This window comes from Drosophila yakuba, chromosome 3R (genome assembly GCF_016746365.2).
Source record: "Drosophila yakuba strain Tai18E2 chromosome 3R, Prin_Dyak_Tai18E2_2.1, whole genome shotgun sequence".
Taxonomy (NCBI): Eukaryota; Metazoa; Arthropoda; class Insecta; order Diptera; family Drosophilidae; genus Drosophila; species Drosophila yakuba.
The window spans coordinates 3,869,488-3,884,577 of NC_052530.2; the positions used below are offsets into that span (position 1 = coordinate 3,869,488).

The 15,090-nt window shown below is 39.5% G+C and overlaps 2 protein-coding genes across 3 annotated transcripts; both read right to left on the minus strand.

Moving 5' to 3' along the window:
* Positions 1 to 64: 64 nt before the first annotated feature.
* On the minus strand, positions 65 to 2,299 carry LOC6535425 (eclosion hormone). 2 transcript variants are annotated; one of them, XM_039375646.2, is made up of 4 exons: positions 2,216 to 2,299; positions 790 to 965; positions 685 to 713; positions 65 to 473 (listed from the first exon to the last, which is right to left on the minus strand). In XM_039375646.2, exons 2-4 carry the CDS (start codon positions 896 to 898, stop codon positions 318 to 320), a joined length of 294 nt encoding a protein of 97 aa, XP_039231580.1. In that variant the 5' UTR covers positions 899 to 965; positions 2,216 to 2,299; the 3' UTR covers positions 65 to 317. The 2 variants fall into 2 exon arrangements, with proteins under 2 accessions (XP_039231580.1, XP_002096074.1); XM_002096038.4 differs by having other exon boundaries at positions 790 to 969.
* Positions 2,300 to 9,491: 7,192 nt separating this feature from the next.
* Positions 9,492 to 9,992, minus strand: LOC6535426. The gene has a single exon (XM_002096039.4). It carries the CDS (start codon positions 9,910 to 9,912, stop codon positions 9,634 to 9,636), a length of 279 nt encoding a protein of 92 aa, XP_002096075.1. The 5' UTR covers positions 9,913 to 9,992; the 3' UTR covers positions 9,492 to 9,633.
* Positions 9,993 to 15,090: the final 5,098 nt, after the last annotated feature.

The following is a 15,090-nucleotide window of genomic DNA, read 5'->3' on the forward strand; positions in this document are numbered from 1 at the left end:
GAGCTAAATGATTTAACAACCCCCTCGATGCATAAAACTCCCTTTAGTAACACAACAACAAACATTTTTCTAAAGTATTTGTTTATTCACTACACAATTACAAGTTAATAGGAACTCTTTGGTTTCGCGCTGGAAAGTCAGTTGTTTAGCAAAAGTCATGTCATCATCGTTGTGGTCGACATCTGCAGCCAAGATCGCCAAGACTTGATCATCGTGTTGAGCATCACATTGACCCAAATCCACACCTGAGTCACAGGCCGTAAAAGCACACACCACCACACACACCGCACACCGCACAAGAGGCGCCTCTTATCGCTTTATTCGAGCGCATTCAGAAACGGGGCTATGGAGGCTATATCCTCGCAATCCGGGATGGCTTTGCCCTTGAACTTGAGGCAGGAAAGGGCACAGGTCTGTCCCTGGAAGTAGTCTCCCAGCATGGTCTTGCACTGGACGCAGTTGTTGAGGCACACCTGTGTGAAAAATATATGTGTTTTACACTATTGTCAAAATAATAGAAGAGTTTTTAAGGATAATCTCAGGAGCAAATGATTGAATGTCAATTTAAAAGACACCTTACTTTTAAAAGGCAAAGTTCCTTTCTACGTGATTTTAAAAAAATTCAAGAGATAGTAGCTTAATATTTATTATTTAAAATCAATAAAGCTTATATTGCCAACCCACCTGAACGAAATCAATGCCACCCATGGAGTCTGCAAGAAATTAAAAAATATAAATGCTATTTTAGTACATTGGCACATATGACGGAAGGGAATTTATATAGCTTACCAAATCGCTTGTGCGTATAATGGCTGATTGCGGGCAATGCATTTCCAAAATGCACCAGGCACATTGCAACTGCCACAAAGGTGCACAAAATCAAGGGCTTGCAGTTCATGGTGATGGTTTTGGTACTTTGATTCCAATCGATTTGTTTGGGGAGCTGACTAGCTAGCGACCGTTGTCTGTCTAGAGCGGATTGGAAATAATTATTATCGCTCGTTTGTCTTCTTATTTTATATACATATGCTCTCGGCCCAAACGCAGATGCGAAAGCTTAACAGAGTAAAGAAGCCCGATACGGCAGCAAAAAATAAAAAAGCAACTATTGAAGCCGGTCGCAGATGCGAGACAAGTCGACACGACAAGGCAGCCCCAGTGGCGCTAAAATACGTCAGATCTTTGAGTCAATTGAAATCGATACGAACCCAATCAAATATCCATTTTATTTTGTAAGCGTATGCAAAATAGCGGGCGCTACGAAAATTTACGCGCGTTTAATGTGTTTCTCCTTACAAAAAGTTTGTTCCATTTTGCATAATTATCTGAACAGATTTTATTACACTTTTAAATGGGCGATGAATAGATGATATTTATTAAATGGAATTATTGGAATGTCAAAAGATGAGCTTCATTAAAGTACTAAAAAAAAATTTGTTAATTAATTTTTAGAAAAAAATATAGATTACCTCTTAGATTTTTTTGTTAGTCATAAGGGCAAATAAAGTGCTCATACATATTCCAAAATAAAATTTAAAATAAAACGTAAAGCCTTAAAATAAATACCAAAAGTCCAGAATGGCAAATCCCTAAGACACATTACTTCGAAAAAATTTCCCCGACTTTCAAGAGCACATTAAAAAAGTCACCGGACTTCGTAAAGAAAGTAGCTATGGCGAAAAGCTCTTTTGAAAAACTGCTATAGTATCAGGAAGTGTCAAGCGAACGGACACAGCCGAATCGAACTGAAATCGTAATGAATGCAAATCGTATGCGACTGGCGAGCCCATTAATTAATGGCGCTGTAAATGCAGTAAAAATATGGTTAAAATGTAAAGCGTAGAACGGATCCAAGACCAAATGCCGCCCCAGTAAAATGTAAATAAAATAAGAATTCTTTTGTCCTGCCTCCAACCGGACACGCTGCCAACTGGTTTTTATATATGTATAATTATATTCCAGCGAATCTCACAAATTAAAACATGAAAAAAAAAACAAACAAAAAAATCAACTTTATCGTGGGAAATTTTGTAGTTATGTTAATTTTATGCGGCACAAATTGCATGTTTCCTAACTAATTGGCAACACGCGCCACATATGAGTAATGAGTTAAGCCAAGTGGCGTATACGTCATATAAACGGAAATTTGTGGGCGTGACACATTCGAGACAGACTAAAGATTTTTTGGCCAGTGACGTAGGAGCTCGAAACTTACCGGTAGTTGATTGTTTGGCAGCAAAGGTGCGGGCGTTTTGGATTACTCGCCAAGTACTTGGCAACACGTTTGTTTGCTGGAAACTGGTTCTAGATTGCAGAGTTCTTGTTGTATTTATACGTTGGATCTCGTGCGATTGTTTGATTTGCACAAGCAAATTAATCAATTTATCTTGCCAGCAAGTCCAGCTAATTGAATATGTGCAAAATGGCAAAATGTCACTTCCGCTGGCTGGCTGGCTGGCTTTCTTGAGTGCCGTTCACAGCGGTGTTCTGAGTAGAGTGGATGTTACTTAGCCAGTTTAATTGCTTTTCTTTGGGCTCTGGTTTCGGGCTGGTCAGCAGGTTGTAGCCCAAAACAGGAAATGATACTGCCGAAAGGAGTTGTTCTTCCTACAGCACGCCTTGTGGGGTTAGATTTACTTCTCAGTTGCTAGCATTAACAAACTAATAAATACGTTTTAGCCAGCACAGTAAGTAAATCAGGAAATCGTGAAAGGGTGGGAAAAACGAACATTTGTTTTGGAATAACTTTAAAAAAGGCTGTTCATTTATTTTTATATGTTAAAGACGTAGGAAGCATTGGACTTAATTAAATTATTTTAAAAGCAACATAAGTCAATATTAACACCTGATGTGGAAGGATTATTATTATTTATCCTATGGCATGTCAACGAAAATTAATTTAGTTTTTATATTATATTATTATCAATTTATAAAAACTCCTTTTTTACATGTACTTTCGTTTAAACGAAAGCCATAAACTTGTTATTTTGGATCCTTACGTTAAAGCAGTGCATATCGACGTAAAGCAGTTCATTTATTTTACCGCCTTAAATTTATATGTAGAGAAACGGTGTAAAATATGTTGTCTGTGAGCCAACGGCAGGTGGCGACACATGCAGAAGATGTCAAAATTAAAATTTAGGTTTATAAATTACTTAGCAGATAAGAGCTTATGTAAGTTAAAATATTCGTTTTTCTATGAATTACACGTATTTCCAAACTTAGAAAGGAATTTACATTTATTAAAAGTTTCCTCTGCGCGAAACATTTCGTTTTAACATTGCGAACTTGAAAGATATTGCGAGCGTTTCAGGAGCTCTTCGCATTTCCGCCCCTAGTCTTTAGGTTTATGATGACACTAAAAGAGTTGGCTCTAGGAGAACATGATCAACGAGATGTTTATTGGTTTATTTATTGACTCCCTTGAAGGCAATCAATTTTGTTCAATATAAATCTCATTATTAAAGTGCAGGGCGGATTGTGCCCCCTGGACGTGCGTTGAAATTGCTGAAAAGCCACAACAGCAAACATTTCAACCGATGGCTAGGAAGCGAGAGTGTGTTGGCGGGCGTGGCACACCACCGAACGCGCCGTCGAAGAGCAAAAACTTTTATTAGTTGCAGCGTTTTCCCTTCCCAGTTCCCACATTTCCCCTGTTTACCACTGAACAGCAGAGCGAGTAAATCAGTAAGCGATTTTCTTTATAGCGCTGCATTTTCGAAAGCAATTTCTCCACTCTTTTCCGGCGACGGCAAGAAACTTTTATTTTAAACCAAGCCAAAAGTCGAGATTTTTGGACGCTTTATTTATGAACTCTGCCCGCAGAGTCGATGCGCCTCACATACGAGTATCCCTTTCATACATTGCAATCGCATCCTTTGTGCCTCGGTAGATATTTCAGGCACGTAAGCATTAAATTTTTTAGCCACACAATATGCTCATTGTGCCACTGATTTTAGCTCCAAGATATTCGACTATATATGTTGCCAGCTTCTGCGGGCATGACAAAAGAGCAATGAAGCCTATTTTGTAGCTGCAAAGTTTGCCAGGTCGAACAAAAAACTTTATTTAAATATATACCTACAGTGGTGATGGAAATAATAGCAATGATGGATCTGGCGGTTTTCCTTCAGCCAACAATTTGATAAAATCGGCTTATTAATAAGTATTACTATTGCCTATGTTTCTTAAATATAAAAACTTAATTGATTTAATGTTAAGGAATGCTATTGTAAGTAGTGAAGTTGTGTAGCTTGTTTTACTGGCTGAATCTGTTCTGTCGAAAGTCCTGCTTAATAGAGGCCATCAGCATTTAATATACTCTCACTTGTTAATAATAAACTTTAAAGTATTTTTAGCCATGTCCCCGAAAATAAAGGCTAGCCATGAGTATAATTAGTGTAGTAAGCCTTTTCACACGGCTCGCTGCACACGGGGACAAACTAAAGAACTAAAGGCTTCCCCGCCCGGCATCGTGTCGTATGCGTAATGGAGCTTGGGTTCCTGAAGTTCCCGTTGCTCCCTCCTTTTCGCCACCGGCATGTGAAAAACGTGTTAATCCACGAACTAATTTGATGTTAATGTGCAGGGCTGGTGGGTCGACAGGTCGGTGGATTGTGGGACTGGGCTTCCGTGGGTGGGCTTCTGAGCTGACTTAATTGTTTTTCAGCTCACTTTACACTCAACCGTCGTTTTTGTGGGGCTTTAAGAGCCATTCCAAGTGGCCGGGTCATTAGAGCGTAAACAAATTATTGTTGTACAGAGACAAATATAAAGACGTTGGTTTCACTGTTGGAATAGTAAATACTATAAAAATCAGTTGCGAATTTTTCATACAGAAGATTGTATTTATATAGATAGCACGCACTAAGACCATCAGAAATTGTTAGCTATGAATCTGAATTTAAACAATATTTTACTAATGCAACATGCTTAACAATTGAAAAGCAAAACAAAACTTAAATTCTACTACAGAATATTTAGAAATTATTTTAGTCATACATTCATATATTTATATTACTGTTTCTTACAAGTAACACTTTAATTGGTTTCATTTGGAAGTCTGATAAATTTCTTTATCTCGAAAAATGTACGTAATTCTCGCAGTGTGTCGCCAAGACAACAGCCTGGACAGAATTATCCGAGCTGCGAATTAGTTGCGTCCCAAGATCCTCCGTTCTGCATATACAGCAGGTTCGAATTGCGTCGGGATTACGGAGTGACTTTCTCCAGAGTTTCTTATTTTTCCGGCCGGCAAGGCGACCGCCCGTCGCGCTCGATGTGCTCGAAATGAAATCAGTGAAATGGTAGAAATTAAAAAATAACGAGATAATTAAAAGCTACCCCCGCAGTTATTTGCGTGTGTGTCTCTTGGCTCACGTAGCGCTGCTTAAGTGGCGGCATTGAGACTGGATCCTCGGTGGGTGGTTCGGTGGCTCCTTGGCTGGGAAGTGTTCATGGAAACCCACATGAGCACATAAATATACATCCACACACGACAGGGGACAGAATGAGCCGTTTTAATCCTGCATTTACTTTGTGCCACAATGCTCGTTCATGTTTAATGTCCTTTCATTTTGTGTTTGACTCGAAGCTGCTTTTGTTTTTTCGATTTCCTGCTTTCGTTTTCGTTCGGAATTGTGTGTCCTGCTGTGCTTTGCTTTATTTGATAATTGCTTGTTGAGGTTTTTGTCAAGTTTGTTGGAAGATCTTCTGAAATACAAACTAATTAGGTGCAAGATAAGATTTTAAAATAAAATTTTAAACAATATTGGAACATATCTCACTTTGGTTTTAAGCCAAGTAGAATTGCCTAATTTCAGTTCGACTCCTAATCCACATAGATTAATAGGTTACTGCTTTAGTATCTAAACACGCGAATTAGTACTGAATTTCGATTTCACAAATTTAACAGCAAACTGATTAATTAGAGCAAATATATATAATATTAATTAAATAAATTAGTGCTGATAAGGACTCACCAACATCACACTCAAAAAAACCGTCATAAACGAAATAAGACTCAAAGTTAGGCAAAAGCATAAAGTAAATTTAGTGACTTCTACGTAGATGACTTAATAGATTATCACATTTTTAAAAAATTATCTTAGAAAACAATATATAAATAGGAGTATACTACCACTTCTACCTTACCTAATGAGCAATAATTAATTTGTATAATTATAAAATAATGCAATAATAGAGTGTAATTTAGTTTTACACTTATCCAGCTTGATATCAGGAGAGGGAAACGACAGCCCGGTAATTTACAACCAGTAGTTATTGCACTAAAAGTGCGTAATTCATATTGATGTGAATTGAAACGCTTTAACTTGTATGATTTTTTGCTGGGAGCTTCCGGCAGAAAACTGCATTTCCACGGCTAAAACGATGATATAATTTTAAAATAATTAAACTCCCTTCATTGTGTTATTCAACTACTGCCGCTCAAAGGCTTGTAATAAATTTTGAAATTTAAATCAGCTCGCATTACTACAAAGCGGCAATAACCTGCGGGCTCACAAAGAATAACCTTCTACAGCCATGAAATCAACGAGCTGCGGCATTATTAAATGTAATCATTTTTAAACTTTTTGCGCACACTTTACTAAACAATTTCTTATATGAACAGTACCTAATGTAAACTGTTTAAATAGAGCATTTTACCGCTGCTGATGAAGTGGACTATCCGTGTCACTTCATTACGTCGCGGTGTAATTAGTCAGTTTGGACCACAAAAAACCGCCACTGGCCGGCAATGAGACCAAGCGTTTGTTAATTAGCAAACGCAAATATACAAGTGCGTTTGCCAGGATGTGTGACATAAATCGAACTGACGGATGGCTCAACTGGGCCGTGAAAAGTGGGCGGACGACGAGGTGGGCGTGGCTACGTTGGAAGCCCAGCCCTGACATGCACATGGCCAAAATGCACAGCTCGACAAAATGTCAGCTAGCCAAGCATCCTTCTCCCCTCCCCTGCCCTTCCCCCTCCCCAGCTCATCCTTTCTCTAGGTACGGAAATGTGTTGAACTCTGCCGTGTTGCGATACGAGGAAAATTGGGTCGCATTTCAAAAATTTTTCGACTCCTGCTGTCCGCTGAAATGCAGGTCGACAGTGCTGAACGCAGGTTGGCAAAAAAGCCCATTAGGTCGGCAAAAACAAGGTTTAAAAAGAATACGAAAATAAGAGTGGGTCAAAGTATCGTTTGAATTTGCTAAACTTATTTTTCTTGTACTGGATATTAAAGGTGTATTTTTAAATACCAAATAAAATGTTAATTTGAAAGTGTAGATCCTCTTTCTCCTATTTAATATACTTCAGACGGCGGATTTATTCTACAAAGTCGCATTTTCAAGGCTCCCCTTATTTTCCACGTTAATAAAAACCGCGATTTTCTAAAAATATTTTCTTTTATTTTAGGCCGAAATATCGCTGTGATGTCCAAAAAAATGACAACACAATCACGGTAGTCGAAAAAGTGCACAATTCGCATATTGCTCGATGAATGTGTGTGTCAGAGAAGGTGTATCTGTGTGACTTTGCGTTGACATTTCAACTTTGCTCCGAACAGGCTAATGCAATGAAAACTTCCAGTTTGCCATAGTTTTTAGCTCTTTTCCGTTGCTCTTTGGGATTTTTCCCGGTGCCTTTAAGTCGAGACAAGCCAGATGAAGCCGAAATTGCAATTAGACGTACAGAGTTTCATAATCGGAGCTCGACAAACTGTGGTCCAGCAAATCGACCAAACGGATGGCTATAAATGTCAAGCTGCCGGCCATTTGCAATCAAAATTTATGCTGACTTCAAAGAGCTGATGTCGCAAAAATAAATCCTTGCATAGCCTAAGGCGCAACGTTAATGCTTCAAAGGCCCACAAAAAACGGCGGCAAATGCCCCCATTATATTGCAGAAATCCTTCTTATTTTTCGCTCAAAATAAAACGTGTATGCGGTAGCTAAAAAAGCGTTTAGCAGTTCACAAGATCCGTTTTAGTGATAAATCATTTTAAAAACCTTGTTTAATTCTTTTGGCAGCTGATTAGTCGATTTACTGTGCGGAAATTACCTTTAAGATCTGCAAACCGTTGATTCACTGAATCTGAGAAACCTTGAAGTTTTCCGATGCCCAAAAATAGCCCGACCTCGAGTTCCTTTTGCATTGTAAAAGTTTGCTCCTTTTTTTGGGTAGCCCTGCCATTTTTATTTGAGTTTTCACTTACCTGGCCCTTAAGTGTTTCTTCTACCAGGCCATTTGCCATTTGTTTCGTCGATGTGAAAAGTTTTTGCGAGAGACTTGTGTGCGGGCTACTTTTATGATTATTGCCAGCCTCCTGCTAGCTCAGCCTTGGCGAGAAAGTATCCGTTCTGTGAAGTATCTCGTATCGCGTGCCTCGTATCTGTGCGCAGTGGCTCGACGGCATACTTAAGCCTTAATGTTAATTTAAAGCAGCTTGCCCATAAGCTTTTGATTTAAGGCAGCCACAACGACGCCTATACTCGCTTTTTTTCTCGATTGAGCTCCAGATTCCTTGGCGTGCTGCCATACCACAAAGTACACGCCCGACATGGACATGGACTTGGACATGACAGAACAGTTGCCATTGCCATTGCCACTGCAGCTGGAATTGCAATTGCAATTGCACCCCCAATTCCAGTCCCGATCTCCATCCCTATCCCTAACCACCAGCCCATGTGCAGCTGCTGTCCGTGTGGAAGTGCACTTCACTTTGTCTAATTGTAAAATAAATAAATGAGATAAAAACGCAAAGTGGCAGGGGCGCGTAAAAAATGCAGAGGGAAATGAAAAACTGCGCTCTGGTTGCGTTCTTTCCAGAAACTGGATTCACTGAGAGAAAAATAAGCTTCATATGTTGATGTTTTAAATTTTATCAACAACAAATTTGGAAATTTTTTGCAACTTATAAAAATCATTAAAAAAAACGTGCGATTTTATTTAAAAAAAAATCGTAAGTTTTTTTTTGCTTATGTTTTGTTTATGTTTGTATACGAATCCAAATAGTAAATAAAAATGTACACAGCATGAACAAGAAATTTTGAACGGGAAATTATAAATTTTAATGATTTTTAAAAAATAAACTTTTTTGTTGCTGCTTAGACTCACAAGTCCTGTAAGCTGAGTTCCGTGGGGAGGGCTGTCGAAAATAATAAATCAAAGTGACACATTGAGAATGCAAAGGGCCGGGCCCAGGCCCCCCATTATATTCCATCTTCGCCCCACCTGGCCAAAAGATAAAGCGAGCGGAGCTTTCAATTTCAACGCTCCACAACGCCAAGACTGACGTTTGACAGACACAAGACGTTGCAGCAACAAGGAGTGCACCTTTGGAAAAAATGTAAAAAGAATGGAAAAGGGGAAAATTATGTGGACTGGGTGCAGACACTTTACTTTGCGGGTAGGGCTGGCATTCACATCAACCCTTTCGTCATTGTCAGACGAAGGCGGGCGAAGTTGTTCAAGTACTTTGCGGATAGAATAGCTTGCTGTCGCAATTTAGATAAATTTTAATTTTAATAAAGTGTTTGCTCTGCTCTTCTCGGCCACTAGAGCGGATACTCTCGGCATTATGAATTAATTATGGCAACAGTCATTCCCTGTCTTTGGTTGCGCTGTTTAGCATTTCCGACGTCTGGCTGTCGTACGAGGCGCTTTTGGTGGTTTTGGCGGTATCTCGTAGAAGAGTCCACCAACTTGGCGAATGGTCTTGCAGGCCATGGCCTCCTCGAGGGCCTCTGTGATAACCTTAAAGCAGACTTCGCCCGGAAATCCCGTCTTGCGCGTCACAAAGGTGGACAGATCGCGCAGGGAGGTACCTGTGCTGGAGTCCTTCAATCCCGCCAGGATGAGCTCCTCCGGTGAGTTAATCGTGCGATCAAAGTAAATGAGAGGCATGTTTGACTAGGGGGAAACGTAAATTTTGAGCTCTCTCTAAATACAGTTACTTGTCAAGACTCCAAATATAATATCTAAAATTCTGAAACAATTATTCCCAAAATAGAAAAGCAAACTGTTAATTTAAAAAAGGTATTATTTTAACAAGCTGTGCGTATAAAGTTTAAGTGAGCTGTATACGTTTTTAACTTAACTCTGGTATAAATACCTTGTTAGGTATATTCAAATGTACCGCAAATGAGCTTTTAATTATCTTTCCTAGTGACTCGAAGCTATAATATCTCCCTGCCGTTTTCCAATTTCAGCGAATTGAATCGCAGGCTTGGCACATGATGCGTTATGTTGCTAACGCTATTCTTTTTTTTGGCCAACGGCGACAACTCTTAACCCCTTGACGCCCGCACTTTCGCTATTTTTCCACACATGCCTCTGCACCCAGACGTTGCCTGTCAAATTAACGCCGCATTTTATGCGCCCCGTGGCGCTCCGACTTAACTTTTTCGGTTTTCGCCTTTCGTTTATTTCACTGCCTTCAGTGAAATTGAAATTAAAGCAGCAGGCTATAGTTCGGCTTAACTGGCTACAAGCCTGGCGATTTACAGACTCAATAATACAACAGTGGCGAGTGCCAAAAGGTTCAAAAGGCGACCAAAACTTTTGCACTTCTTTCTCTACTTCCCTCGGCGAACAATTTGAATGAAGCGCGCAAATTGAATAAAAGGCCATTGCCACAGTTCAAGCTGAAAAACTGCTGGCTGTGATAAAATCATCAGTTTTCATCCTGGCTCCCCGTCTTCATTTTTTCACTGCTGAAGTTTTTTACGGTTCAGTCTAGGTGGAATGAGCCGGATTGGGTATGCTGGTAATAAATTTTTATTGCCTGAACGAAATCAATGAAACGAGCCAAGGAGGAAGAATTGAGCTAGAGATTAAATTGCCCGGGCTTTTGTGCTTCTTAATTAAATAATTTTTTTGCCTTGTATGGATTTGAAATATGTATTCTTTGATAGAGGCATTGCAAATTTAGAAATTTCACAGCCAGTGCATTCTAGGCCCTCATGGATATTCACTTATTGTAGAAATTTTTAATTTTAAAGGCAACCCACTCTATACGCTTAAGCTTTTTAATTAAAATATATAGATGTTTTCGTCTAGATGGACCATGTGCTCCTCATTATTGCCGCTTGATTCAAGCTTATAGCAGAAATAGCCGAATTAAAAACCAATATTTCCATTTCCAAATTAAAAGTTGAAACGCTTTTATTGAAGCTGGCATATTTTTATCAATTTGTCGACACATTAGTAAAACATTCGTACAGCTTAGAAAAGCGCTTTGCCGTTGATTACCGACAATTATCCAATCAGGCACGTCTGAGTTTGATTTGCATAACCCGATCTCACCGAGGCATTCATATCGATATGCAGCCAGTATTAAATGCCATTTATGCAAATTTCTGCCATCATTTGCTCTAAGCTAAAAATAGTCACTGCATTGGAAGGGGATTGGCCGCGTTGGGAATTACATTAAATCAAAATTGAATGCATTCGGAAAACTTAAAAAGGATGGGCGAGTGTGTCTATGTGAATTGAATTTAATTTTATGCATTTGCCGTATCAACGCATAAATTATGATATAAGGCATAAAATATGCGCGCTGGGGTTTGAGTGAACCAGAACGGAAGTCCGAGTAAATTATGCTGATGGCGGAGAGCGGAAATGCGAGAAATAGAATTGAATAAAAGCTATCTGTGGGATAGCCTTCCCTCATTCCCAATTTTTTCCATAGTACGTACATATGTATGCAGCGCCATGTCAAAGATCCGCTCGACACAGATGCTCACTGAACTAGCCAGCGCAAATATTTATGACCATCCCAAAGGCAGTAATGGCACGAACACTTTACGTAAATGTTTGCCAGCCACCTGTTCGCAGTTGTCAGCGCCCCTAAAATGCAGCAAAAAGGTGAAAAAACAGAGCAGTTGCAGATTGTAGCAAAAAGCAGCTAATCCGACTGAGCGCCAATTTGGGGCACATGTAGACGGTTTGTGCAGTTGGCAGTTGCTAGTTGCCAGTTGCTGGCATTCCACTCCCCGTTTACCTTTGAAACTCATTTGGCGCAAAGCTGACAAGTCCTGGAAGGATTGGATAGTCCGACGCTCGTCGTTCAATTAGCAGACGGTCGCAGGACATTCCCATGGTCGTCTGTCTTTTATTAATATGTCCCGGGCCTTTTTGCCCTCTGAACAAATAAAAGCGGAAGTAACCAAGCATACAGACCATTAGATACCGTGTCCATTCTAGTAGTAAACCCCAAACAAACCTATAATAGAGACTGTGTGGCCTCTCCATAATAAAATTATATGCATAAGTTTAACTCTGTAGAAAACTGTAGCTCTCTTTACATTTGTATTGCTATGTTGATTTTCCAACTACTTAATAAGACACGAACCTCTTTGCATACAATTTTATTCAACCTTTTTACCGTCAAATACCGGGCATAAAAAGAAGACCGCTGCAAGAAACCAAGAAGTGAAGGAAACGACAAGCGAAATGCAAACTAATTGAAAACACTTCAAAGGACATCAATATCAAAAGCATAGACGTTGACAGAGGGCAGACAAGAGATAGTCAACCCGTTCTTCAGTCATCCGGCAAATGTCAGCTGAACAAAGCGAAAAATTGTGTCCAGCCCGCAGAATGTACAAAAAAATGGACAGGACATTTTCAGGACGAACAGCAAGACTCGCCTCGACCAGACACAATCAAATCAGAGCTATGCCAAAATTAAAAATATTTCCACACAGGAGATCAGTGATTCATGCAACCTTCGGACCGCCTTTCTTCGACCCAAATTTGTAATGTAATATATAAGCAGCTGAAGTCATAAAGATATCAGCTTCTCTTGTAAATTAAAAGTATAATGGCTAAGTTGTTAAGCATGGATAACTGAGACTCTTATTAGAATTTTTAGTAAAGTTACAACATATTATGAAAACAAGTGAAATAACGTCATTCCTATTCCCCAATCATACGACTGCGACCACAGCTGTACTCACGAAGTTGGGCAAACGAACTTGTGTAGTTTTAATTTCACGTGGTGGCCAGGCACGACCCCTGGCAACAATAAGTGGATAAAATCCTTTTCATTTTCCCTCAGTGTGTCCGGCTTTGCTACAAAATCAATTTACAACGGAAGCTTACTTACATAACCCCCCGAGACACATAATCCTGTTTATACGAGTGTGCCTGTGTGTCTAGATGGTAACCGCCCACCCAATCTCCAATCTCCAATCGCCCAATGGCCAATGCATATTGGGGCTGTCTCGGTTTGGTCCTGTGTTTTCCTTTGGAATTTCACAAAATATCACAGGTAACTGTCTCTGGACAATGTCAGCACATCCTTTCGTTCAACTTTGCCGCTGCTGTGGTCGGAACTTTTGCATATCGGTCACATTGTCCTCGGGGCGGCACGTGTCCTGCCCTCTCTGCGAATCGTATTTTCCCTGAGTTCTGTAACATCTCTTCATTCTCGCCCATCACCCTTTGTATGTATGCGTAAGGGATTCGATTGCAGTTCATAATACGGCTGTGCCTGCAAGCATTTATTTGCCTTAGTTAGATTTTGTTTGTTGTGAAAATTCCATAAATATTTACGTGCTGTCAGCTGCAGTTTCACTTATTGTTTATGGCCCCTTTAATACCTAACTGAATAAAAATCCCATTCGTGTGTGACGTGTGCAAATGTGCGCTGAAAGTAGATTTCACTGTGCATTAGGGCACTTAATTACAACTCCCTGCTGGGGCAACATTGCGTATACGCAGTATATACAATCATCTCGTCATGTGACTTGCGTGATATTGAGGCCAAAAGGATTAATAATTATCGACAGATGTCCGAAGGGAACTATTTTCATTTCGAATAAAGCTGCTTAAAAGCGTCTTTCATTTATTTATATTTCGAAATACAATTTGTTTAACTTTGTGCACTTACTTAAGCTGCAAATGAAAATGGCAAGGTTTGCTTTTCCCATCTTGATTATTATACCCGTTACTCGTAGAGAGATTCGTTGAAAAGTATGTAACAGGCAGAAGGAAGCGTTTCCGACCATGTAAAGTATATATGTTCTTGATCAGGATCAATAGCCGAGTCGATTTGGCCATGTCCATGGACAGACGTCCGTCCGTCTGTCTGTCCGTCTGTCCGTCCGTATGAACGCTGAGATCTCAGGAACTACAAAAGCTAGAAAGTTTAGATTAGGCATACAGACTCCAGCGATATAGACGCAGCGCAAGTTTGTCGATTCATGTTGCCACGCCCACTGTAACGCCCACAAACCGCCCAAAACTGCCACGCCCACACTTTTAAAAAATGTTTTGATATTTTTTCATTTTTGTATTGGTCTTGTAAATTTCTATCTATTTGCCAAAAAACGTTTTGCCACGCCCTTTCTGACGCCCACAAACCGCCCGAAGCTGCCACGCCCACATTTCTGAAAAATGTTTAAATTTTATTTTATTTTTGTATTAGTCTTGTAAATTTCTATCTATTTGACAAAAAACTTTTTCCCACGCCCACTCTAACGCCCACAAACCCCCGAAAACTGTCAGTGTTGAAGACTCTCCTTCGCACTTCCACTAGCTGAGTAACGGGTATCAGATAGTCCTTTAATAGTTCTTTAATAAACAAATATTTTTAGTCAGCCTGGTGAAAAATTACTTAGTCCTTTATCCTAATGTTCCAAGTTATTTTGTTTAACTAAACGCATCTATTGCTTTGTTTAAACTTATCTTTTGTTTTAAAAGTACAGTTTTTAGTTACTGCAATCCTAATTACTTCTCAATAAATTGAAAATAAATTTTTAATTTGGGTTTTAGATGTCAGCAGATGAGACTAAAAGCTTGATACAAATTGGGGATTAGATACAGAAAAGAACACTGCGAATGTGCTCTTAGAAGGTAAAAGCATATTACGAATTTGGCAACTTAGAGTAGGCTTCTGGGTTAGCAAATTCAAACCTTTCAAAAGCCAAAAAGACTGCCTAACTTTTATGGCTTAACGAAACTTAAGTGCTGGCCAAAAGGGGGAAAATCAAATTGTTAAATCAAATGAGAGCCAGCAAAATGCATTTCAAATGCAAATAGAACATCGAGCAACTTTGATTTGAGTTTCAATGTAAA